At 46.9% G+C, this 27,395-nt stretch overlaps 1 protein-coding gene across 1 annotated transcript; it reads left to right on the top strand.

Moving 5' to 3' along the window:
- Positions 1 to 27,395, top strand: SRD5A1 (steroid 5 alpha-reductase 1). Its single transcript, XM_060146851.1, has 5 exons — positions 1 to 476; positions 13,198 to 13,364; positions 16,615 to 16,716; positions 18,416 to 18,566; positions 25,463 to 27,395. The coding sequence occupies exons 1-5, from the start codon at positions 196 to 198 to the stop codon at positions 25,527 to 25,529; spliced, it is 768 nt and encodes a 255-aa protein (XP_060002834.1). The 5' UTR covers positions 1 to 195; the 3' UTR covers positions 25,530 to 27,395.

Consider the following 27,395-nt stretch of genomic DNA (forward strand, 5'->3'; position numbering starts at 1 on the left):
CCCCTTGTACTGGTGAAACAGGCGGGGTCAGCGTACCCACTGCTTCCTGGCCGCCAGGGCGGCGTGGATCGCGGCCCCGGATTTTGACAGCGGGCCCCGACCTCAGGTAACCGCGCCTCCCGCCGCCCCCGCCGCCGCCCTATATGTGGCGCGTCGCGGCTGCCGGGCCATGGAGCACGCCTGCTGTCCCCCACAATGGAGCTGGCCGAGCGGTTCCTGCTGGACGCGCTCGCCTACCTGGAGTGCGCCCTGGGCTTCCTGTGCTACGTGCTGCTGAAGCTGGTGGGCTCGCCCTACGGGCGCTACGCGTCGCCGCGCACCGCATTTCGGCTGCCGGCGCGGGCCGCTTGGGCGGTGCAGGAGCTGCCCTCGCTGGCGGTGCCGCTCCTCGCGTGCGCCTGCGCGCCCGCCGAGCGCCTCAACCGCTGGCCCAACTGCATCCTCCTGACCATGTTCCTCGTCCACTACGCGCAAAGGTGAGGGCGGGCGGCCCCGCGCCTCTCCCTGCCACCCCTGGTGCGCTCCCTTCTCCCTGCCACCTCTGGTGCCCTGCCCTCTCCCTGCCACCCCTGGTGCGCTGCCCTCTCCCTGCCACCCCTGGTGCCCTGTCCCCTCCCTGCCACCCCAGGCTGGCTCCCTCCACCTGTGTAGCAGGGCCTGGCGCCCTCTCCTTGCGCCTCTGCTTCTTCTCCCAGCATCCTCTTTCTACTTTTCTAGTTCCACTTTGGGCTCTTTGCTGTGGGTGGAGGAGCTCTTTTCCTCCAGCCAAATGGTCACCTGCAACTTGGGAGCCTGGTTTCCTCAAACTCCTTGTGACTTGCCCTTTACGATGTACGGACTGTATGGGCTTGAATGGATCACGCTCAGAGACTTTCACCTCCACATTATGCAAGGGCCCCCGCGACTGTGGAAGTGGCTTTCCAAGAAATAACCTTAAACACACATGAGGTCTTTACACTGACTTCCAAGTGTTTCGTTTTTGTGAAGAATGCTCAATGGCTGTGTCTGAACTGTTCAGGTCTCGTAATAAGTTGGGACTTTCTCCAGCTCTTAGGTTTTGGCTTTTACACCGCTAAACCAAATGGCTGGACAAAAGTTTAAAATCAGAATTTGAAAATGTGTATTCAGACTTCAAAAGGCTGCCAAGTTAAAAAGGGCGTTCTCTGCATGTGAGAGACCTGGGCTCACCTGCTCTGTGAACGTGGGCAGGTTACTTGACCTCTGTGATCATGGGTCCCACCCCACTACGCCCGCTTCATAAAGTGGGACGGGAAAGAAGTGTGGGTGTCTCTAAGCCTCTCTTGAGCCCTGGCACAGCTGTGTCCCCACCTGCTTTTAAGCAGGCACGGGAAGTGGGCAGAGTCAGCGTTCCACAAGGCTTTCTGGGTGCCCTGTTTCTGACACTCCTAGAGAATTCCAGTAAGCAAAGTTGTTACCAGACTCATGGAGGTTCTGTAATGTGATTGAGCATTACTGCAATTTGCATATCAATAGAATTCTCATGACTACATACATTTCTCCATAAATATGCCAGAACCTGTGTCTGTCTGTTTTTGTCACAACTAAAAGCAAGCTCTCGAGTCAGACTGCTAGGTGTTATCTCAACCGCATCACTGGTGACTGGTGAGGTAAGTTATTAAGCTGCTCTGCAGCAGATTGCCCCATCAATGAAACTGGCATAGCCATGGTACCAGCTACCCACCAGTGGGATTGGCATGCATATTAAATACTAAAGGCAACTCCATAAAATGCTTGTGAGGTTCTGGGAAATCTGAATGCTCAATGGTGACAAATAACACCACTTGATATCACCATGCAAATGGGCGTATCCGCATACACACTCTGCGTGACATTTGTGCACGCTACAGCCAGCTTCCAGTGCCAAGAAAAAAATCTGAAGACACTGAAGGCATTGGAAAGATGTGAAGGGAGCACTTTACAGAGCTTTGTCTGAAAGCCCGGAGTTGAAGCTTTTTGATGTAAGGTGTCATGTGTAATTGCATCGGGGCTCACTCTAGTAGGAGACTGGATGCGGCCTCCCAGAGGGCCGAAGTCGCTTCTACAGATAGAACTGGAATAGATCCTTTCATACAGATGAGGCCACAGAGCCCCAGAGTTCAGGTGTTTTATCCAAGCTTGTTGGATGAGCGATTGCCGGGACTAACACCCTGCTCCCCTCCTCGGTTTCTAGACCAGTGGTTTCAGAAACTCTGCTCCAAAGGATTTGACGGGTCACGTGTAGTTTTTTAAACTGCTGGGCTATTCTTTTTTCCCCAAGTCGTTCATGTTACTATACACATAGCCCATGTGGTTTGGGGGCATTTAAGTTTTTCCAAATAGAAAAGATAAACATCTTCCATTCTACCCAAGCAACTAATTTATTAAACGGTCATTTGACCTAAGTCGGTGAGCTCTTGGACGAGAACGGAAGTGCAAACCGCATTGAGCGCTTGTTCCAAACCACTGAACTCCTTGACCCAGAAGCTGTTTCTTCAGCCCCTCGTTTGTCAGGGCTCTGCAGGCCAGACAAGACAGTAAGAAGGCAGACAGGTGAATCCAAGCCTGAGTCAGGCTAGTGGCGGGAGAAACACAAACCATGGGACATGCTTGGGAGACATGAGACCGACTGGGCAGCAACTTCCAGAACTTGGCAGACGTGTGCCGAGGCCCTGTGCTAAGACGTGGGCTGACACAGGAGGGAGGCGGGGCCCCGCCTAGGGGAGCTTGAGCCTCTTGAGGACTGAAGCCAGAAGGAGGCTTCCCACGGTCTGTGAGAAGGAGTGTTTGCCTGTGTGTTTCTAGCTCTTCATTCGGCACACACTGACTACGGATTGTTTGATGTATTTGGCATTCTACTCACCGTTGGGCGTACAGAGTTGAGATGTTCTCTTGAGTCAATGAATACAGGACAGACTCTGGAGAATCAACAGGATCTTTGGGGCACAAGAGCCAGGGATGGGAGGGAAGGCCTGCCTAGGAGGGCAAGAGGGGACAACTGTGGGACAGAACACACCAGGGCCCTGACCAGCTCCCCCAAGGACGGTGAAGGATGTTTGTAGTAACTTTTTTTTATTTTAACTTTTTGGCCGCACTGTGTGACATGTGGGATCTTAGTCCCCTGACCAGGGATCGAACCCATGCCCTCTGCAGTGGAAGCGTGGAGTCTTAACCACTGGACCACCAGGGAAGTCCCCGTAGGAAGGTTTTTTTAATCTATGGCAAACCACATGGTTGTCCCGCCAGCGGCCTGTGGCCTTTGCATCCTGTCTGCACTGAGGTCACCTCCTGTTGGTCACGGGCTTCTGAGTTCCCAAGGGCACCACCGCATCTTCTCACACCGCCCTTGGTTTCGTGTGTGTGGAGCGTATCCGACCTCTCGCCTGCTCACCTGAGGCAAGTGTATGCCGGAAATGGGCCGTTGCCTGTTCTCAAGTCAACTCAGAGCTGCTCTGCCTTTGTCAGAAGCCCAGGTGTGGCTCCCTCCACCCCGTCTCACCTCGTGTTCTGCTGCTTTCTGTCCAGCCAAGCAGGGATTCGATATGACCCGAACCCAGGGTACCTGTGTCATAGATTTTCCCTTTCCATTCAGCAGTGAGTGAGTGAGTCAGTCACTGATTATTTCTTAACAGCTCCTCTGTTTAACTGTAGTTATAAACCAAAATCCCACTTGAGCGCTGAGCTGTTTATTTACCCCTGGGGCCCCAGTCACCCTGAGGCCACAGAGGAAGGGTGCCAAACACCCACCTCCCAAGTGTGCAGACTTTCAAACACCCACCCCAAGGTCTGTGCTCAACCAGATCTGTGACCTTGTGGGATCTTGATTCTGTTGTCATCCTTGACTGCAATGCCTCAAAGCCCCTCACCTACTTCAGGTTCATCGTTCCTCCAGCTGGGGCCTGTTAATGGTCTGGGGAGAGCCTGGCCCAGCCTCTCTTTTAACTGTGTCATAAAGCACGTATAACATTAAAACACAGCAGAGGACTGGAGAGGGTGAAGGGCACACCAAATCCTTGGCCCTTGCCTTGTGGATTCAAATAATTTGAGAAGAGGAAGACTTTTATGTCAAAGTATAGAATGACAGAAAGTAAAGTATTAATTGTGTCTGTGACCTTGCCTTGAAAGAGCAAAGTGCTTATTTAAGTATGTAGCTTTACTGCAGTTTAATCACTCCAGGGAAAGAAAAGCAAAGGGAACTGATCCAAAGGTAGGAAGTGCTGTAGATTTCAACGATGTCAAATTGTTGAGAAAAAAGTAATACAGTCAAATATTAAAATCAACAACCACTCTCAGTTTTAAACATTTAAAAATGGTTAAATCTACCATTACCTAAATTACTGCCAGATCACCAAGTTGGTTACTTAGTGTTCCCAAACTTGGGTGGGCGACATTATAGGCTGTCCTAGGAGATGATGTCCCACTGCTTCCATTTCCAGAGTCAAATCATTTGCTGAGTGATTGTGTTATTTCTCGTTGCAAGAAAACTGCAGTGTTGTTATTGCAGTTTATTGGGAAAACATTTTAAGAGAGAATTCTTATACTTCACTATGCAAATTAAGCAGTCATGGAGCTTGTGTCTGGGAGCCCAAAAATTGAAATCTTAACTTTCAACCATTAGAGAATTGTCATTCCACATGGTTGCCGGCATGTTGACCTTTGAAAGGAATGCTTTCACTTGAGTCTTTCCAGCAGATGGGCACAGTGGTTATTTGCCAGTTAACTTGGGTTTTGTGTAGGCATTAACCCTACTGGCTTGAGTGGTTCAAGAAACCACGTGAGAGCTGCTTGGGAGGATGAGAAGCTTGGGTCTCTGGGCGCTACTTTGCAGTGAGAGTAGAAATGCGGGCTAGCTCTGGGGACTTTGTTCTTTTCTGTAATCCATTTTCCTTCATGGGTGCTAATAGGATACTTTCTTGTTTCCTTAAAATTCAGGAAAAAATTTAAGGAAAAATTTTTGGTTTGCTTTATTAATTTTGCCTGATTCTCTCTGAGCCTTCTCCAATAAGCAATTGCAAGTCTTCAGCCCAAGAAATCAAATTTCTCCCTCTCACTCATCAGGTCTGTTCTGAATGTATTAGGTTCCAGGACTTAAAATACATGTGTGCATATTGCATGCAAAAGAACCTACAACTGAGGTACATACTCCTGTACAAAACTTAGAAAATGTGGAGGAATTGAAGGAAGAAGATAAAAACCACCTATAGTTCCATCACCCAGAGATAACACTGACGATATTTTGGCATATCTCTTTCCCATCTCCTTCACTGTCTTTAATAAGTTTTTGATCACTTTTTTTTCTAAGCAGTAAAGATAACACGTATAAACACGCATAAAACCTTATATCCCACTTTTGTCACTTAACATAAGTATTATACTGGCCTAGTAGAAATACTTACTAAGGATGACTTTTAAAGACCAATGTGCCACAGAGTGAATAGACAGAGCCAGCCCTGCTTGGTCCTGTTTCTCGCCACCACCTTGCGATGTGTTGGATGGCACACCTGGGTCATTGCCTCGGAGCCTGCCTCTTCCTAGCCTACTGTCTCTCTCCATCACCCAGGGCACCGTATTCCTCTGAGCCTCTGGGTCCTGATCTATTAAATAGGGTAAATAGTAACAGTTCTGAAAGTATTTGGAAAAAAAAAAAAAAGCATGTTGTATAGGATTAGGAATTATTGGGAACATTTTTATCAGGAACTATGAGAAGCACCTTTGTGCTTTCTAAGCATGGAAACTCACCCAAAAAGTAAACAGGTGGCAGACTGCCCTGAGCATCAAAGCCCCGCGGAGTTTCCGGCATCTCAGGGCTTTTGGTTCATCCAGTCGTCAAACATTCCCTGCGTTCCTGATGGTCCTACAAACACAAACTTTTGTAAGTTACCCTGGGTAATTAAAAACAATTTGATGATTGGGCTTCCCTGGTGGCAACAATTTGATGATTGGGCTTCCCTGGTGGCGCAGTGGTTGAGAGTCCGCCTGCCGATGCAGGGGACGCGGGTTCGTGCCCCGGTCCGGGAAGATCCCACATGCCACGGAGTGGCTGGGCCCGTGAGCCATGGCCGCTGAGCCTGTGCGTCCGGAGCCTGTGCTCCGCAACAGGAGAGGCCACGGCAGTGAGAGGCCCCGCGTACCGCAAAAAAAAAAAAAAAAAAACAATTTGATGGAAAGTACATATTCTTTCTTTACATGGAACAGAAGGAAAATAAAATAAGGAAACTGTAACACAATGAAGAACAAAGTGTCAAATTCAATACCATATCTGCTTCTGATGATGTAGGAAACAGAATTCCTTCCTAGCTCCTTGGGACCTGGCTACTGTGTATCCAGAAGAGGAAATGGCTTTATAACCCAGTACCTAAATAAAATACTTTTTTTTTAATAAGTGGAATTTGTGGCTTTATTTATTTAGTTATTTATTTGCGATATGCAGGCCTCTCACTGTTGTGGCCTCTCCCGTTGCGGAGCACAGGCTCCGGACGCGCAGGCTCAGCGGCCCAGCCGCTCCGCGGCATATGGGATCTTCCCGGACCGGGGCACGAACCCGTATCCCCTGTATCGGCAGGCGGACTCTCAACCACTGCGCCACCAGGGAAGCCCTAAATAAAATACTTTTAAGTCCAAGTGCTTCATAGTTTCTCAAAAGATTATTTCTATTTTAAGGAATTTTCAACCTCTGACTTAATGCCGTTATTTTAAAGAGGGGTGGTATTCATTTCCCATAGGTGAGTGTGAGGGTGAGGCAGTGTCTGAGAAGAGCTTTTGAAGACGAGTGTCTGTTGTAACCAAGGTGGCCTGGGTCCCAGACCCTGGCGCATGACTGGTGCTGTGTCCATCCAGCAGGTGTGCCTGCCTTCCTTACTGTCTGAGCCTGGATCCTTTGCCCTGATAGGTGGCTGGGTCCACAGCAATCCCTGAGCTGCTCTTGCCCCTCCAAAGTCTGGATGAAGGCTCAGATGAAAGCCAAGCCCAGAAGCCACCACTCCTTGGTCCCATTCTGATTCCTAAATGGCCCAAGTCAAAGGAAAATACTGCTGACAACAGCTGCCTGGATTTCCGAGGAAAAGATGTAAAGCTAAAGGGAATAACCCCAAAAGAGAAAAATAATCGAAAAGATGCCAAGAGGGGGCAGAGCACTCCCCTCTGGAAGGCATGTTGCATTTGGACATCTGGCCCCTGAACACCCTGGCCGGCATGTCCTCAGAGGCAGTCCTAGAGGTCTGCAGGCATAGGTGGCATTGCTCAGCATAGCTTGTTCTGACTTCGATGGTTTTTATGGCCAGACCTGTGGACATCAGGGTCACTGCTGTCCCCTCCAAGGGCAGAGAGCAGAGAGCAACGGAAGAGGCCTGTGTCAACCTTTATAAGGCCCTGTTTCCAGTCCTTGCCCCTTTACTGACATTCACGTGAGACCAAAGAGAGGTAAATCCCCAGGTTCTTTATGACTGTCTTCCCCAGGTTCCCCCCAGGGCATGCATAGGAGCAGAAGTCAGTGCACCTCTCCTGCCTGGTCAGGTAACAGGACACGGGTGCGCAGTCCCTGCCAGCCACCAAGCCACAGTGAGCCCCGGGACGCAGCGGCCGCCCGAAGTCCAAATGCTGGGGCCACGGGCAGGAGTGTTTTCTAAAAAATCAAAGTGATGGTTCTAGGTTAGATCTCCTGTTTTAATCTAGACCAAGAGCTGTGAACTTTTTGGGAAAGGGACAGATAGTGCATATGTTAAGCTTTCTGGGCCAAAGGACAAAATAAAGTACATGGTGTAGGAATTTATAACAAAAGAGAAAAGATTTCACAAAAGTTGTATTGACAAAATTTGAAATATGATACCTTAGTGCAATTTTGGTAATACAGGTGTAATGAGAAGAATGGGGTTCTTTTTTTTGTTGGGGAATAACATGTAACTTAATTGGACATCAGGGTTAGGGCACCTTCCTATGAAAATCTCTTGTGTCTACCTCTTACCGCGATGACATTTTATCTTTGAAAATGTCCTTTCGCGCATGTATGTCCTGCCAAATATTCGTATCAGTCTACAAGTTTATGATTGCAATTTAACACAACCCTGGCTTGAAACCCTTTTGTGAAATTTTTTTAAACTTTATTCTATAAATGTATTTATTTATTTATGGCTGCGTTGGGTCTTCGTTGCTGCGCGTGGGCTTTCTCTAGTTGCGGCGAGTGGGGGCTACTCTTCGTTGCGGTGCACGGGCTTCTCATTGCGGTGGCTTCTCTTGTTGTGGAGCACAGGCTCTAGGCATGTGGGCTTCAGTAGTTGTGGCACGCAGGCTCAGTAGTTGTGGCTCGCAGACTCTAGAGTGCAGGCTCAGTAGTCGTGGCTCGCAGGCTCTAGAGCGCAGGCTCAGTAGTTGTGGCGCACGGGCTTAGTTGCTCCACGGCATGTGGGATCTTCCCGGACCAGGGCTTGAACCCGTGTCCCCTGCATTGGCAGGCGGATTCTTAACCACTGAGTCACCAAGGAAGTCCCATGAAATTCTATTGCATTTTTCTCTCTTGATATCTGCCTTTTAGTGGGTCATGACATTGTAGATTAATATCTTGAGATTGAATATCAGGTGGCAGCTCCTCGATTACACAGCTAAGTGGATTTTGAAGTATGGAAACCAAAGTTCGAGAAGCACTGCTAGAACTAGTCTGGGCTTAGAAATTGTCCACTGCACATTGATGTGAGAAAGTAGATCTTGCTGCTGCTTTTAATTTTAACAGCACGGAAAGTATGAATATATAGAGCACTCTGACATGACTTGTGATTCAAACAGTGTCAGTTGTCATTGAAATAACTAACACAGTGTAAATTTTGCACCTGAGTGATTTTTGTCCTACAGTTTTAGGTGGATTCACTAAGAAGGTGAATTGAACCTGCAGCAAAAGCTAATTTCCAAACCCTTTAAAACTCAGTAATAGTGGGCTTCCCCCGTGGCACAGTGGTTAAGAGTCTGCCTGCCAATGCAGGGGACATGGGTTCGAGCCCTGGTCCGGGAGGATCCTATGTGCCACGGAGCAGCTAAGCCCCTGCGCCACAACTACTGAGCCTGCACTGTAGAGCCCGCGAGCCACAACTACTGAAGCCCACACGCCTAGAGCCCGTGCTCCACAATAAGAGAAGCCACCGCAAGGAGAAGCCCACGCGCAGCAACAAAGACCCAACGCAGCCAAAAATAAATTAATTAATTAAAAAAAAAACTCAGTAGTGGTTGAGAGCAATTTTTCTCAATGAGAAAATTTGTCTTGAGCTCTAAATAGTGGTCAGGTCCATGGAGGGAATGTCACATGCACTGTTGACACTATTGATTCAGTCACACACAATAGATTTTGTTTGTTTTGCCGAGTACCTGATGGTATAGGAGATAGCTTTAAACACCTTACATTTTCACAAGCTTTGTAAATTTGTAATTTATCTGTGTGTCTGTCCCACACATTTTTACCACCATGAGTAATTACATCCTAGCTGATTCCCCTTTAGGCTGTACTGAACTAGTGTTTCCTCAACCTCTTTGGAAGTATCCTCACCTTTAGCTGTTCCACGCAGACTGTTTAGAGAGCCTGAGCCTGCAGTCGCTCCAGCCTCGGCACTGAACCCTAGAATGAACAGCTGAGCGATAGCATCCAGTTCCGTGGACACACCAAGAGCCAAGGATGCTCACATGCTGCATCTTCTGCCTCGCTTTTTTTTTTTTTTTCCGGTACGCGGGCCTCTCACTGTTGCAGCCTCTCCCGTTGCGGAGCACAGGCTCCGGACGCGCAGGCTCCGCGGCCATGGCTCACGGGCCCAGCCGCTCCGCGGCATGTGGGATCTTCCCGGACCGGGGCACGAACCCGTGTCCCCTGCATCGGCAGGCGGACTCTCAACCACTGTGCCACCAGGGAAGCCCCCTGCCTCGCTTTTTAACTATAGACATCACTCCTGGTATCCTAACTCCTCAAGTGCTGTTCTCCCCAAAAGGCTAATAATAATGTACAACAAGTTTATATTCCCTGGACATGTTTCTTTGGCTGCTGCAATTAATTGCCTCACCATTGGCATATGGTTTTCCTTGTTTGGCTAACAAAATGAACTGCTTGGTAGCTTCCTGGGGGTCCGTAGCCTCATTTTCATTTCTTTTGTAAAGAAATTCTGTCATGGGGTGCTGTTTTATATTCTGTGATTTTTTTGATCGTTGCTTTCCTGGGAGTTGGGGACATTGTGATGACGGCTCAGCCTGGTAGTGGGGACCTCTGTTATATTCTCCTGGCACAGCTGTAGTGGCATTGCATCCCAAAGAATGCTTTGCCCTCTGATGCAGTAACAAAATAGCCCACACTCCACTGTACCTTCAAAGCACGAAGAGGCCGTCAACTTTTCTTGTTCTGACAGGATGGGTATGCACTGGTCACACACAGCCCAGTGCTGTGCTTGGTACTCAGGTCACTGCATCACGGTGATGGGCAGCGAGCACACCAAGCAGCAGTGCAAAGCGATAAGATGGTCACGTACAGGTTCTGCCACAGCTACTGAACTCTGCGCAGACAACGTGTAAACAGAGGACCATGCTCACGTTCCAGTACTGCTTCATTTATGGACACTGAGATTTGAATTTCATATAATTTTCACGCATCATGAAATATTCTTTTGATTCCCCTATCCCCAATATTTAAAAATGTAAAAAGCATTCCTAGCTCACAGACTGTAAAAAACAGTGGTGGTGGACAGGATTTGTCCCAGGGGCTGTTTGCTGACGCCTGATCCAGACTCACGTTTTGATATCACAGGCATAGAACATTAGTGACAGATGAGGAACATTTGTGAAGGCAAAACAAAAGAGAGGTTTGGGTTTCACCTTTACAGTGTGCCTGCCAATGTTTGCCAGTTCAGAATTCAGCCCTGAACTTGAAACCGGATTGGGAGAAATCCATCAAAAGTTTGCTGTACAGAAACGTCTACCACCTTTGCAGAATGTTTCCTCAGAGTTGCTCCTACAACACTTTATACATCTATAATCTAGAAATTTGTGACATCTAGCCTAGAAGGTTGCCTCCCACCATTTTTTAGTACCTGTTTTTCCTATTCCAAGCTTACTGTTTTTCCCTCCACTCTCTGACCCTGCGTTTCTATTAGCCTGTGTTGAACTCGGCATGTTCCATTCAGGTCAACAGTCCCAGTCTTTCAGGAGCGGAGCATTCTACATTTTAACAGGCATCTTTCTAAACCAAGTCCAACCCCTGCGTCTACCACAAGTCTTATATCCTGCTCTCTCTTCTTTTTTTTTCCATGTTTCTCCAAACTTGGAATTCTAACACTTTCTCAGTTCAGTCCTGCAATTTGCCTCCTGGAAATTTCCCTGAGACCATAACTCCCCGAGGAGATTTTTCCTAACTTTCTCACCATACTGTCCCCTTTCTACTTTCCCACGGCTAGAGAATCCCCTATGCTGACTGTGGAAATGAGGCTCCTCACTCCTGGTACCTCTGAAGTCTGGGCACTCAGGGACAGGGTGAGAACCATTTTGTATTCTGCCATCTATCGTTTTCCCTGGGTCTCACACAAGGGCCCCTACCAGGGCTGAGAAACAGGGAGAGGCAGAAAGGCACCTTGACAACAGTGCCCAATCACAACACGTCAGAATCCCTGCCTGTTTTTAAGGGAGCCTCTGCCGGTCCAAGACGCGCACACTTACCCCCAATCAAGACCAAGTCCTGATCTTGCAGTGTGAGTGTTCGCAGTGAACCTGCATCCCCAGTGCCAGCCCACTGTACCAACTGTCTGCCAGATAGGAACCGTGTTTTCCCGAGGCAGAGAGAAATGGTTGAGATTCCCTGTTCTTTTTGAGGGGCTGGTCGACACTATAGTTTCCAGGTAAATCTCTACTTCACTGATGATGTCATAACCAAAGGGATGCTTTGCCCTGAATTTGAATAAGGTCTTCTTTGGGGGACGTGTCGTGAACAAGATGAGAACCTTGAAGGCTGCTTGTGATTCGTGTGAAAGTTCTCCCAAGATGCTGAGTGAGACTGTTGGGGAGAGAATCCCTTGAGGATGTATAGCCAACATTATAGTACTATTCTCATGCTATTACTATTACTATTAACAATCAATTACGTTTTTACTCTAGAGTAGATGGCCAAAATGGAAACAATAAGTGTTTACATTTTTCCTTGTTTTAAGCTATAATTTACATAAATAAAATTCACTCGTTTTAAGTCTATAGTTTGATCAATTTTGGTGATTGGATTAAGTTGTGTAGTCATGGCCACAATCTGGATACAGAACTGGTGTACAACAATTCCTTTCACCGACAGAGGGATTCAAGTTGTCACTTTCTTCTTGGGTCAGTTTTGGTCACCTTTGTCTTTTAAGAATTTTGTCTGTTTCATCCACGTCAAATGTATTGACATAAAGCTGTTGAAAATAGTTTCTTATTATCCTCTTAAGTGCTGTAGGTTACATAGTGATGCCCCTTTTTAAAATGTATTACACACTGATTCTAAAGAGAAAATTCAAACACAGAATAAAATTTTGCATCCTGTTTTCTTCATACATTTCACGTTTCTTGTCCTTGTATTTTCCCTCAAATTTTTAGTAACGTGCCCCTACACCAGCGTGATATAACCAAAGAACATGATGTCAAATTGCCCAGGTTTACACGGAAACTCAGCCACTCTCTAGCCCTGTGGCCTTGAGCAGATTACTTAACCGCTCTGAGTCTTAATCTTGTCCTCTGTCAAATGTGCGTAACGCTATCTCCTGTGCAGGTAGCTGGGAGGCCTTGCTGTGATGGACACTCAGGGAATGAGAGCCACTGTGATGGTGATGGACAACGTGATGGTGGTCCCCAACGCGTAGTGCTCAGACTAGAACGAGTTACTGGTTTTAGGATGGTGGGAATTTTGAGAGTCTCTTGAAGCCTTCAGTCTCTCTCATTCAGTGTGTCTGTTTCGCATTCTGTACAGTTGGAATCCTGAGTTTGTGCACAGTGGTGTCCATTATTGAAACACGGTTAATTCTTTAACTAGAAATGCTGCTTTTAACAGATGTGGTACTCTGGGCAAGTATTACTAAGAATGACTTTTGTACAAAAAGCAGGATTAAAAACCCAAGACACTTAAAGTAGAATTGCAGAAATTAGATTCTTTATCGTTGTTGCTTTTCTTAAAAAAAAAAAATATATATATATATATATATATATGTATGTTTCTTTTTTCCGAAGGGCCTTGATTTTCCCATTTCTGATCCGAGGAGGAAAGCCCATGCCATTGTACACCTTTATCCTGGCATTCATGTTCTGCACCTATAATGGCTACTTGCAGAGCAGATACTTGAGCCAGTATGCGGTGTATGCTGACAACTGGCTCACTGACCCCCGATTTCTAACAGGTGAGTGTCCTTAGTGATGCCCTCCATCCTCCTAATCATAACTTCAGTGCTCACCTTCCAGTAGTGTCCAGTGAGAAAGCGCACACTTCTTGAGAGAACAGAGAGTCTGCGTAGGTCCATGACCTAGCAGGGGGCCAAGCACTGGCGGGAGGGAGGGTCAGGCTGTCCCAGCGCCGCATCAGTAGCAGGAGATGACGCAGGTGCCCCTCACCCTTGCCCACTCAAGCACTGAAAGCACAAATACCTGTTCTTAAGGTGAGCCTAAAAATAGCAACCAGTTCCAGCAGAGTGAGCAGTGGACGGAGAGTGAGTTCATTTGGGCACTAGTTGACTGTGTAATCTAAGACAGTGGTTAAACCTCCTACGCTTTCTTCCGGAAAGCGAGAGAAAGTCAGACTGGGTCATCTTCCAACAAGGTAATTAGACTTTTATGGTTATACTGACTTTAAACTTTGAGGTTTGTGAGGTTTTTGAATTTTTTTTAAATTTTTATCAATGAATGTAATGTACATTTTCAAGTTCTAAGTATAACCTTACAAGTTCTGAACAAAAATGATGATAGAACATTAGCCATCAAAAATATTTGCAAGGATGTTAAAACTACGTAATTTGGGAGCTCTTGTTTGTAAGGAAGTTTCTTCTATATGTTTACCCTCCTAACATTTAGACATTCTAGCACATTCAGGTATAGCTTACCCCCAAGGTAGCATGCTAAGGATCTGCAGTTGGTCCATCAAATTCTCAAACTGCCCCAGAGCCCTTCACCCTAAAGTACATAAAGTGATCTTACGTTTCATCTGGCTTTTTCTCCATGTGTATGAATTTGTCATAATAGAGAAAACGAACATTTGAGTAGTACTTTGTTGTTGACGAAGCAGTTTCACATTTCTCGGTCATATTTTTTCTGTGAATTAAAATTTTGCTCCCAGGGCAGAGTCCTCATCGAACCCGAGAACTGTGACAACAAGGGATCTGCTTCCTCATCTATCAGGGGGGGACGAATGCGAAAATTTTCAAGAGCCTTTTCTAGCTCCACAAGTCTGTGCCTCCATGAAACACCAGACTAAATTGTTTCGTTTGCACCCTGCCCCCAAATATCATCTTGATTTATCTGCTCCCTGACTGTCTGATTTTCTTCTGCCCCAACTCTCAGAAGGAGACAGAACAGGCTTGGCCATCTGCCAGGAGCTGTACCCATGCTTCTGCCTGTCTGAGGTTCAGAAAAGGGCAAAAGTTAGGTCCTTTTCACAGGAGAAGGAAAGGTCATATGGTTAAGCAGCTGGCCCCAGATCTAAATCGAGTAATAGCAGAGTGGTGGTTTAAACCAGCTCATCACACTGGCCCACAAAAGGCAATGAGGGACAGAGAAAGGGGATTGTTTTTTAAACTAAAAGATAAAGGTTTTAAATGTTTATTTGAGATTCTCATGGGAATCGTGTTTATGATGAATTGTTTGAACTTTTGATGAACAACAAAACAAAAGAATTCTTTGGTCTGTGAATTTCAGTGTCATTTAAAGGAGCTCTATAGATAGACCATGTTACCTGCAGGTGCCTTTGAAATTGGTCTAAAATTTAAGACATCAATAAATTGTATACAGACTTCTTGACTTCTCTATGATTGAACAGAAGTAATTGAAAATGAGGAAATATGCCAACTGAGAAACAAACTGGGTTACTTTTTTCATATTCATTTCATAAAGTTTATAGATTTTGTAATTACATGAATAATTTTGGAAATCACATAATTAATTATACTTACAATAGTTATTATGAAAAGGTTAAGCAAGTATCAATAGTAATAGAACCCTAACAAAAAGTTTCCCAGAGAAGTAAGAGTGGTTAAGCTAAAAGAATTTGTACAGAGATTTTAAGATCCCTAACCATGGAATTAAATGTTTAGTTCAGATAAGCACAAATATTAGTTTTCCTACGAATCTAGGCAATAGAGGGAGCTTGTCTCTTAGAAGACAAATAAAGGAAGCATGGAATTTTGAGAACGTGATGCTTTCTGGAGCATCACATTGGGGGCCAAATCACCTAGAAGGGACATACTGAAATTCAAACAAGGTAGCGAGTCAGCCATAAATTGATGGATCCAATAAGTGACTTACAAAACGTATGAGACAATTTGGTACAAACTGTTTAGAAAGGAAGCTGTCTAGTGAAATCAATAGGAAGAAATCTTGCAGGTCTTACTGTAGACCTGAACATGATTCATATGTCCCTGTTCTAACTGTGGAAAACTATTTAATGCCACGGGGGTAACTAATAATGTTACTCCAAGTGTACGTTCCCTTGAAATTGAATTGAATGCCACCATTAAGCACCATCTACCTTTCACATTGTTTTAAGTATCTCAGAATAATCAAATTAACTCTTTTTATGAAATCAAGTTATTCCTTTTATCAAGCACTATTTTGACATTTTGCCTTTTCTTGTTGGAATTAATTGGTATGATACTGATAAGTCTCCTTTAAGTGATGAGAAACCTCTGAAGGCTTTGGAGAACTGGAGAGAAAATGTTCAGATGCTGTGGAATATCTACGCAGAGCTGGGCGGCTGGCAGTTGAAGATTTAGTTGGGGGAGATGAGGTGGACGAACAGACCCAGGAACACCGACTGATGAATAAGCAGGAAGTCGGGTGGGGGAGGCCGGGGATGTGCGTTAAATTGTTCAAATGAGGTTATGGAGAAAGAAGAGAAGAGGACCAGAGGTTAGCTCCTCCGCACCGCCCCTCAAGGGGCCTGAATGCAACCAGTCATGGTAAGGCACGCGCTGGGATTTCCCGTCTCCTCTTCTGCGAAACAGAGGGGCCAGAGGGGGCATCGTGCTTCAGACAGTGTTTGAGAGGACAAATAAACGTTGTGGGCTGACCCACTGACAATGGTAATACCTCTTCCTAGAAAAGAGCCTTGTGCCTTAGTCATAAGTCAAATTTCTGATCATACCAGTCATCCTAAAAACATAGATTGTGGCCATCCGGTCAAGCTATCTTAAATAGTTTAGATAATTTAATAGTATTATTAGAAAAGCAAAGCCCTATCTAGCAGGCCTAGAGCAGTGCTTCTAAGTCATCTTCCTCAATAAAGCACAGTGTTTTATTATATACAATGATTTTTGCTATCCGTCATGGCTAATGTGTTATACCAATAATACCCTTCATTCAGGCTTGGGTTTGTAAACTTTGTAGTTTATTAACCGTAATACTCTTGAATATTTTATTTTCTTTATATCTCATTTTCTTTAGGTTTTGTCTTGTGGTTGTTAGGTCTGCTGATTAACATCCATTCAGACCATGTCCTAAGGAACCTCAGGAAACCAGGGGAGACTGGATATAAAATACCAAGGGGTATGTACCGAAGATGGGGAATTTATTCTAAAATCGTATTGAACGATGCTTTGCTGTTTTAGTTTTGCCAGATCTCGTAACTAAGGGCCAGTATGTTTTAGCTGCAGGTTTGCAGTGTGAGTCACCATTATTGTTCGTAACAGTGACTGATGACTGTTTTGTTAAAATGATAGAAGAAGCAATTCTGACTAACGGGACGCTTATTAAGCAGAAAGGAAGCTCTAGTTATATCTGTGTTTGGAAAGAGAGATTAGTAGGAATTTGTGGTCTACAAGGGGTGTCCGATACTTCATTTCTAGCCACAGAATAGAATCGATAGCTCGATTGACCCTCCCTCCGAAAACAATTTAAAATGTTGGGTGAAAAATTTAAATGCGTCAGTGTGGTATCAAGAAAGCAAGTAATCATCAGAGGGCAAAATCTAAGTGAGTGCTAGAGTCCGGAGTGCATCTTGTTTTAACCACTAGCTGACCCTCATGCTGGTTTTGTGGCCCAAATTCGTGCCACTCGCCTGGTCTGAGAAACGTCCAGCTGTGAATTAGGATCCATGTATTCCTGGGGGCGATGCGCTCATGCCTGTGGCCAACGCAAGCCCAGATCCCCAGGGAACCTGCCTTCAACTCAGGCCTCCGAGAGCCCAGCAGACCACACGCCACAGAATAAGGGCCGCAGTCAAAAGTTGTAGAGCCCATGAGGAAAAGGGCACCATGAACAAGAGCTTCATGAACGTGAGCGAGCTCAGATCTTAGAGTTCATAGACACAAGTTGTAAAGTGAATACTTAAATATTTAAAAAATAAAAAAGGGATTGAAATTATGAGCAAAGGAGCAATATACTCTAAAAAGGACAACATAGATACAAGCTGGAAAACAACAGAGCTTCTGAAAATTTTCTTTAAATATCAGTAGGTAAGACTACAACTAGAGTGAACGTGAGAAGCACACAGCAGCACTTAGTTTGGAATCCTTCAGCCTATCTTCCTGGAAACCATACAGGAACAACAGCAGAACAAATGACCAAAAAACCCTGTACAGCTCAAATGACTTAAACTGTGGCCCTGGGGTTCCCCTTGGAGTGTGCAGCTCTGCTCTCCGGCCCGATGACTTCCAGGCCCCCGCGCCCTGCTCTGCCCCTTGGGTGCCCCCCCCTCCCTGGGGTGTAATGGCCCAGATGTTGGGGGAGGGGTCTGGTCCACACAGCACCCCACGTGCTTCGAGAAAGGTCTGGCCTGTCATGTAGACTTGATGCATCTGTGAAGATGTGAGGAGTGAATGAATGAGTCTGTCCTTGAAAATCTGTATTTTCTCCAGCTCTTTGTGTAGGGGTCCCTTAGGTCCATTTTATCAAGTTGGTTCATTACTGTTAGTCTGTGTTCCCCATCCTTGTTTAAGTTTTATCAGCGTGATTCATTAACCAGGGAGGTGATATATTGAAGTGTGTTAAAACCGTAGCATTTTATAGTCAGACAAACAGATAGGTATTGATACAGGCATGTACTTCCTACCAGAAGTTGTGATATGAAATAGTAAAACCGGTCATGTTAGATGTGTCTCATTGATGAAAATTCTGTAAAGGTTGTATTTCCCCAGAGTTGATTTGTGTGTTCTCCGAGGACGTATCCACTGGTATCTCTTAAGTCAGGATTTCATTAGGCACTGTTTCATAGTAAACGCACTGCTGGGTCTCTGTTTTCTTCTAGGGGGCTTGTTTGAATACATCACTGCGGCCAACTACTTCGGAGAGGTCGTCGAGTGGTGTGGCTTCGCCCTCGCCAGCTGGTCCATCCAAGGCTGGGCTTTTGCTGTGTTCACCTTCTGTGTCCTGCTCACCAGGGCTCAGCAGCATCACCAGTACGTTTGAAAACGCTTTTAGCATTTCTAATTTGTCCTCCGACCTTGGTAGAGCAATTTGCAGGTTAGATTTTTGAAATGTTCATATCAATTTGCCAAATCCCAGTTTAAACCAGGCTTTAGCTAAACGAGCATGGAACCACGCAAATGTCTGAAGTATAGCCCAGCTGTAATCGTCAGGTACACGTCAGCCACATCATTTGCTCCACCCTGCTCTGAGCCTCTTTGAATGTCTGCTGCTGGACTCGGTGGTCAAGTTGAATGTCAGGCAGGGGGATTCAGGGTCTGACGTGGACTCGCCAATGATAACAGGGGACACTGACCGGGCAGCAGGCCCTCGGGCGGCTGCAGTTGGAAGCATCAGTGTCTGGCCCTGGCAGAGCCCCTTCCCACAAGGGCATCCCACTGTGCAGGGTCCCTGATGGACTCCTGGGATACCACACCTCGAGGTCACATTGTTTTCCAGAGTGTGAGGCCTTTATCAGATCCCCAAAAGGGTCTGTGATCCATTTGACCAACAGTATAGAAAACAAAGTATGTTAAAGCTGAAGTGAGCTTGGAGGGCATCTTCCCCATCTAACAGGTGGGGAAACTGAGGCTCAGGCTCAGACAGGATGGAAGTCACGTCTCGCTGAGACTGGAGAGCTCGCAGACCATCTGAGCACCGGGACAGTCCCCTGATGCCACAGCAATGCTGGAAGTTTGGCGCAGCTCGTTCCCCAGTGCCCACATGGACAGCTCGTGTCCTCTGAGCTCGAGGGGACGCTGCTCTGCTTCCCTGGCTTCATGCACTCGGAAACATTCCATCCTGACCTCCAGGGCTGCTGACACAGAGGCATCCAAAAATGTATATCATTGTCCTGCTTCACGGACTTTGCCATCTCTTTGGGGAACAGGACAGAGCTGGAAGGCCAGCAGAAGAATAGATGATATCTCGGTGCAGTGGGAAACACAGACTTCTTAGAGTCAGAAGTCCTGGGTTTATTTCCCAGGCTCACCATGTATTTGAAGACACAGAGGATTATTATCGGAGGTAGTAAGGGAGAGCTAAAAATATCTGTTTAGCTAATAGTTGAAGACATTACAGCAAAAGCGTGAGAGTTATTGAGATCCTGAGAGCAGCACCTCTGTTCTTTGAAGTACCCCCTGCGCTGGTGAGTTGTTGAGCTTCCCTCCTGCCAGTGAGGGGAGCAGGGCCACAAAGCCAGGTCCCGTGTGTATCCCGGAGCTGCTGTGAAGACAGGGGTGGGAAGGAAGCCCATACCAGCAAGGGCTCAGGAAAGGGGTTACAGCGTCAGAAGTGGCTCAGACACACAAACGTTCAGGAATGATTCGCCGTCTAGGGTTGGATTGAGTCCTAACCCCAGGAACAGAGTCCGTGTAGACGGGCTTAGTTCAGATGAGGTCACCCTGGAGTCAGGCCCTAGTCCAGTAGGACTGGTGTCCTTACGAAGAGGAGACGCTTGGACACAGACATGCACGCAAAAGAAGCGACGGCTGCGTGCAGACAGACACAGAGGGAAGCTGAGGGCCAAGAGTGTGGCAGTGATGCAGCCACAAACCGAGGAACCCCAGAGGCTGCCGGAAGCTGGGAAAGGCTGGAAGTGAAACCGTACACCTCAGACTGGGACTTAAACCCACGCCGGCCGGGACTCGAACCCGGCCAAAACCCACAGTCTTCCAACTGAGATCACACACCGGGTTTCAGGACTTAAATGAAGCTCAGATTCTTGATGTCTCATGGCAGAAAGAATTCAGTGAGAGACAAAGTGATGGGTAAGAAGTGGATTTATGTAGAGAGAAACACACTCCACAGACAGAGTGTGGGCCATCTCAGAAGGTGAGAGAGGCACCAGGGTATGGGAGCGGGTAATTTCATAGGCTAATGAGGGGGAGGAGTGTTCCAGTTGTTTCAGGAAGGGGCGGGGATTTCCAGGAATTGGGCCACCGCCCACTTTTTGATCGTTATGGCCTGTCCTGGAACTGTCATGGCGCCTGCGGGTGTGTCATTTAGCGTGCTAACGTGAGCTTGCTGATACCGAGGCTCAAGGTCTAGTGGAAAAAGTCGACTTGTCCGCCATCTTGGACCCATTTGGTTCTAATCCGTTTATGTCACGTCCTCGGGCTGTGTCATTCTTTCAAAGGTTGTGCCCTGCCTCTTTCGCTCCTGTTTCAGAAAGACCCTCCCTTGGAGCCTGGGAGAGAGCAGTGGCCCTACCACACCCGGACTGCAGGCTTCTGGCCGCCCGGCATAAATGCCGTTGTTTCAAGCCCCGGGTTTGTGGCTCTTCGTTATAGCAGCCCTGAGAAACCAGCACACCAGCCCTTCCAGGATTTACAGTCCATGGGGCTGTAAGCAAAGGCAGTGAGCCTGAGGTCCTCAGTTTTCTCCTCTGCTAGATGATTTCCCCAGATCTCATGCCTATGAAACACTTTTCTCAGAACCAGAAAGATTCATACTCTCAGCAGGCCTGGCTGAAATAATATGTTATTATCACTTTAGAATAAAAGTATCTAACAACGTCCTAGAAAATGAATAAAGCAAAACTAGGTTCATGTAACAGCAGTGACAACAACTGCAAACTATCTTCCCCACCCCCACCCCGCATCCCGTCCCCTCCCCCTCCTCCACCTTCCTCTCCTTCTCCTCTTCCTTCCCCTCCCCCTCCCCTTTGTGTCCCCATCTCCCTCCCCCTCCCTTCTCCCCTCCCCTCTCCTTCCCTCCCCCTCCCCCTTTCTTCTCCCCTTCCCTTTTCCTTCCCTCCCACTTCCCTCCCCTCCCCCTCCCTTCTCCCCTCCCCCTCTCCTTCCCTCCCCCTCCCCCTTTCTTCTCCCCTTCACCTTTCCTCCCCTCCCCCTCCCCCTTTCTTCTCCCCTTCACCTTTCCTCCCCTCCCCCTTCCCTCCCCCTCCCCCTTTCTTCTCCCCTTCCCCTTTTCTTCCCTCCCCTTCCCTCCCCTCCCCCTCCCTTCTCCCCTCCCCCTCTCCTTCCCTCCCCTTCCCCTTCTTCTCCCTTTCCCCTTTCCTCCCCTCCCCCTTCCCTCCCCCTCCCCCTTTCTTCTCCCCTTCCCCTTTCCTTCCCTCCCCCTTCCCTCCCCTCCCCCTTTCTTCTCCCCTTCCTCTCTCCTTCCCTCCCCCTTCCCTCTCTCCCTCCCCCTTCTTCCCCTCCCTCTTCCCCTCCCCCTCCTCCCCCACCTCAGCACCAGCACCTACCCCACACAGCCCAGTGCAGGGGCCTAAGACCACCTTCTCATGGCCATGGGGGAGATACTATTCCTGTCCATTTGTTATATTAGATATTAAAAAGTGAATATTGATTGGTTTCTAATAATAAAAGCAAAAGAGATAATCCTGACATTTTAAGAAAGTGGAACAGAGGAAGATTGAACAAGAGCACACTAGGTCAGTTGTAAAGATGTTTTCTCAAATGAAAACAGGGCACAGGAAAATCCCTCTCAGTGCTGCAGTGTGACACAGATAGAAATAGAAAATAATCCTATTTTCCAAATGAAAGTCTCTGTAAAGAAAACCCAAAGGTGTTCTTTGCAGATTCACGGGTTGAAAGGGCTCTTTTTCGTTCATTTGCTGTTTAAATTGATGTCAGTGTGAAAGCAATTTTAATTGCTGAACAATTAATTCGGTTTAGGGGAAGTATGTTCAGAAATGTTAGATTTACAAGCTGAGGACAAAATTAAGCCTATCTTTGTTTTTTGTTTTTTTTTTAAATCCAGTCAACCCAACTAATGAAACCATCAGATAAATTGCTTCCAAAAGGAAACAATCCCTGGGACTAGTCCTTGCACTATATTTGACTTACTGACAATGTTCCTAAAGCCATACTTTATTACAATGAACTTCTTTCTGTAACAGCTAGATGTGAAGTGTTTAAATCCATAAATGATTGTTATATTGATAATTAGATCTGTAGATCAGAAACTTAGGGTCACCTGTTCCGAGTAGCTAACAGATATTCAGGTTCGAGGGCCACATTTCAAGGAATGGTTAAGGGGGGCACGTTTTCTCACCGTTTTCTTCCCTGCCAGCCTCCAGCAGCCATGCTTGTTGGATGGGGCCAGGGTGTGGCTGCATGTGATTTCACAGCTGTGTGAGATGAACTCAGACGTGTGCTCATTCACACCCGGGCACTGGAGGTTGGGGCCGGCCTCAAGCACAGTCTTTGAGGGCAGACTCTGTTGCATGCTTATCTGTTAACTTTAATGTCATTTTTAAAAATGAACACAATGAGTCTTCAAGACACTCGTTGATGACACAATTATTTTTTTTTTAAAAGACCCATGTGAATATGACATGCTGCCATCTTGTCACAGCCTGTTTCATGAGACGTGGGTGCATAACCGTGATCTGTGAACGCTCGGAAAGTGCTTACTCAGCTGTCAGTGGCCCGTCCCTGTGTTCACAAACACAAAGCTGTTTCTGAGCCCGAAACACACAAACGGTTAGGGATTATTTTGCATTCAACAGAAAGGCAGTGAGATGTTAGTTCAGTCTCCACAGTAATAAAATCAAGACAAAAAATTGGTATCCAGCCCTGGTCAGTGTCACATAAACTTTGGTTCTAAGGGTAGCAAAATGAATGAGAAAAGTAATAGAAATATGCCGCTTGTCCTTTTAAAAGTATCTATACATACACACATACTTAAAGTCTTTTTTCTTTTTGGCTGCGTGGCATGTGGGATCTTATTAGTTCCCTGACCAGGGATCAAACCCATGCCCCCTGCAGTGGAAGCACAGTCCTAACCACTGGACCACCGGGGAAGTCCTTTAAAGTATGTTTTCTTGAGGTGGGTTTGTGGTCTCAGTGATCAAACAAATGAGAAGTTTCCTGGGTGGCTGCACAGCGCCTGGAGCCGTCCCGAGGGCGTGGGCGGGAGCGCCTGTCCTGTTCTTGCTGTCTTTGGGCCGCCGCCTTCACTCTTGCCCATCTGAGGCCGGTGTCCCAGGTCCCCGGGCAGTTTCAGGACAGGGGCTTGCCTCCTGCTCTCCTAGCGTGCTGTCCACACTGCTGCCCCACGGGAGGCTCTTCGGAACTGGCTGCCGGGTCTGTGTCCTGGATCCCGAGCGGGCTGTCTTAGTCTGTTCAGGCTGCTGTCACAAACATGCCATAACCCAGGGCCTTATAAACAACAAACGAGGGCTTGCCTGGTGGCGCAGTGCTTGAGAGTCCGCCTGCCGATGCAGGGGACGCGGGCTCGTGCCCCGGTCCGGGAGGATCCCACGTGCCGCGGAGCGGCTGGGCCCGTGAGCCATGGCCGCTGAGCCTGCGCGTCCGGAGCCTGTGCTCCGCGACGGGAGAGGCCACGGCAGTGAGAGGCCCGCGTGCCGGAAAAAAGAAGAAAACAAAACAACAAAGGATTATTTCTCAGAGTTCTGGAGGTTGGAAGTTGGAGATACGGGTGCCAGGACTGGCAGCTCCGGGAAAGGCCCTCTTCTGGGTTGCTTTCTCGCTGTAACCTCAAGGACAGAAAGAGCCGGGGGGCCTCTTTAATCAAGGCACTAACTCCATCCTTGAGGCTCCACCTTCATGACCTCTTCGCCTCCCAGAGGCCTCACCTCCTAATACTATCATTGCCTCGGGCGTTAGGTCCTTCACATGACTTTTGCGGGGGTCACATTCAGACCATAGCACAGGCTGACATGAGTAAATATGTGGACTGTACACATTCTTGGCACCTCTGCTGCCCGTAGCCCTTCTTGTCTCCACACACATCACTGATCTGGAAAAGTCCGTTGTTACTGTGGCCTCATGTCAGGGGAGGTGCTGCTTGATCTGAGGCCCAGTGACCAGCTTCTGTGGGTGGTTCTCATCATATGTCTTTTGGGGAACACAGAACAGCACATGAGAGCACCATGGCATCTGCTATGTTGTAATTCTGTATTTGTGGATGACAGTGTTTAGTTGATCTAAAATCGACAGGATTTTGTTGACTCACTTTCAGGTTGTTGTTTTCATATGTTTCTGCCATCTTAACAAATTAGCTAATTTTTTTAAAAATTTAATTTATTTATTTATACAGCAGGTTCTTATTAGTTATCCATTTTATACATATTAGTGTGTATATGTCGATCCCAGCCTCCCAATTCATCCCACCCCCACGCCCCCGCCATTTCCCCCCCCTTGGTGTCCATACGTTTGTTCTCTACAATAGCTAATTATTTTTCATCATTGTTTTTAGTCTGTTTAGCACTCTTTTGTACTTATGGAAAGGCTTTTTTCTGCCTATTTCTCCATTTTGTCAAATTATTTTTAATCTTTTACTCCACCCACTTAGCTGCCACCCTTCCCAACGGGCTATTACCCCACAACGAATGAGTGTGCCTTTGTTGATTTAATTTATATCAAAACTGAAAATACCTGTTTGAGTGCAGGGCCGAATTATGAACGACCCGTGTCACGTGTTCCTAGGTTTGTTTGAGAGTCACCTGGCATTTAGCTGTGTGCCCCTGCCACAGACCCTGGGTCTGGAGCAGTAGTTCTCTTCTGGGAACTGGAGAAAACTCTTGGGGTAACTAAGAGATACTCAGGATACACCTACTCGGTTCCTCTCCCCTCCCCCAGTCAGCCTGCTTCCCAAGATCTGCAAAGATAGCGCCCCGGTATCCTGATCTGCGTGTTTATCACATGCCTGTAGTTTTCTCTGCCAATATAAAGGTGAATTATATGAGTCACATCTTCGTGAATCGTGCTGTACCGTCTGATATGTTCATTCATGATACAAAGTCAAGCTATGTGTCTGAGCTGCCAGAATTTGTATTACTACTTTTAAGAAGCTCAGTATCCCTTTATGATGAGAAATATTGTCCGTTTTGTTAGCAACTGTTAGATGTTTCAGTGAGAAAATTAAGGTTTTTTTAATGTATGTTTTTGTCTTATTTCAGGTGGTACCATGAGAAATTTGAAGACTACCCCAAATTCAGAAAAATTATGATTCCATTTTTGTTTTAAGTTCGTTGTCAATGGGATTACCTTCAACTTGAAGCTTTTCGATCGTGTTTCTCTCAGGATGATATAAATGGATGTGTGTCTCTGTAATGTTTCTGCTACTTCACCTTTTTCAAGATTTGCTCTAGGATTGTGTAAATGAGTAAACTATCTAATAACAGTAGCCAATGTGTAAGCTACCTAATAACAGTCTAATCAAACTGAAATGGCAGCTGGAAGTATGACGCTGCATACCGGGTCACGGATCTGGAACTCTAATTGCAGCTTGACCCTCCTCGCATGTGTCTGCCTCTTTGGACCAAAACATTCTCTACCCCTTGCACAACTCCCTACAGCAATGGGTTTAAGGTCAAAGGTGATGTTGTCCCCTCCCCCTATGGAGGTGTGTTCTGTCTTCATGTCCCTCTCATCCCCCTAGGTCGGAGAGGCCCGGGTCCCCACAGAGTACCCACCACAGCCTCTCACTGTTGGGTGCTGGGCAGGCAGAGAAGCTGGGCGTAGAGAGAGGAGAGGCCCAGCGGAGGCCGATGCAAAAGGCCTCTGGCACCTGCTCCAGCCTGGACCACCAGGTGGCTTCACTGGCAGGACAGGGCGCTGGGGGCATTCCTAAGGAGCAAGCTGCTGTGTCCCCCACGAAAGGGACTTACTTCCTGGAGGCCCTCAGCTGGGAGCACGAGGGTGCTGCGGGGCAGCCGTCCCATCTCGGGTGACTCGCCATGAGCCGTTAGGAGTCTCTGGCTTGGGATGATTTTTCTTCCTCCTTCTAGGTAGAATTAACATTTTTTAAAGGCACTTTTTCTTTTAAAATACCTCTCAATATTGCAAAACTATAATTTGAAGCAGAATTTCTTATTTTAGATGCACTCAAAACCTCCATGGAGATGAATGACAGTAATAAAATGTACTACTTATTGCCAGATATGTGAAAGAAATCTCCCCACTGGAAGGCTACCTACTGAGTCTCTTGCCCCCTCTGTGAAAATCCAATGAACACATGGTACGGACCCCTCCTCACCTGGGACAGCACTACCTCTATTGCTCCCGCATTTGCAGGGGTGGGAACCGAGCAAGGTGTAAGTGGAGAGGGTCCGTGTTCACTTAACGATCTCTAACGATGCTGGGTGGCAGAGGCCCCCGGGACATGCCTGACGTTGTGTCCTGTATGTTCTCCGACCGACTGCCACCTTTGGGCAGGGAGCAGGCCCTCCTGCCCCCTGCACCCCGGGGCCCCTGGGCACCCCATCAGCTCCCTCCCCCCTTCTCCTGGCTCACCTTCCCAACCAGGGGCTCCCTCCCCATGAGGTTTCATGTAGAAACTGTGTTCTTGGTGTTGGTGGTTTTTAGAGTCCCTTAGGGTTTTAGAATGACACGGAAAACTTTTCCTGATGTGGCCGTGCTTCATTTTTAACTAAAAATGGAATGCTTTTGTGGGGAAATTTTATGATCAAATAAACTTTGGCCCTTTTTCTGACTGAATAATTACTTGAAACCATAAAACAATAAATATTTAGGATCTCCTCCAGAAAACTCAGAAATCTGAGCAAGTCTTGACGGATCTGGGCCCCTGGGCTCTGGAAGGTGTACCTGGCCAGAAAGATGCTTGTCTGAGAGCTAGAGATGCTCACTGTGACTTTTAATTCTGTTGGTGCTTCTTTTTTATTTGAGTGACCAAAAGTTTGGGATAAGTGGGGATTTGATGAATGGTTGCTACTTCACTGTCATGTGCTGGGTGGATGACTGACAGGACGAAATCTTGTTCTATCTTGTCTGCCTGTCTTCCCTTTGCTAAAAACTGTAACTAGCAGATTATGACAGTTTGTTATTGTGTTCGTTATAATAATTAAGGAGATTAATAAAATTACTGGTAAA

This window comes from Lagenorhynchus albirostris, chromosome 3, assembly GCF_949774975.1.
Source record: "Lagenorhynchus albirostris chromosome 3, mLagAlb1.1, whole genome shotgun sequence".
Taxonomy (NCBI): Eukaryota; Metazoa; Chordata; class Mammalia; order Artiodactyla; family Delphinidae; genus Lagenorhynchus; species Lagenorhynchus albirostris.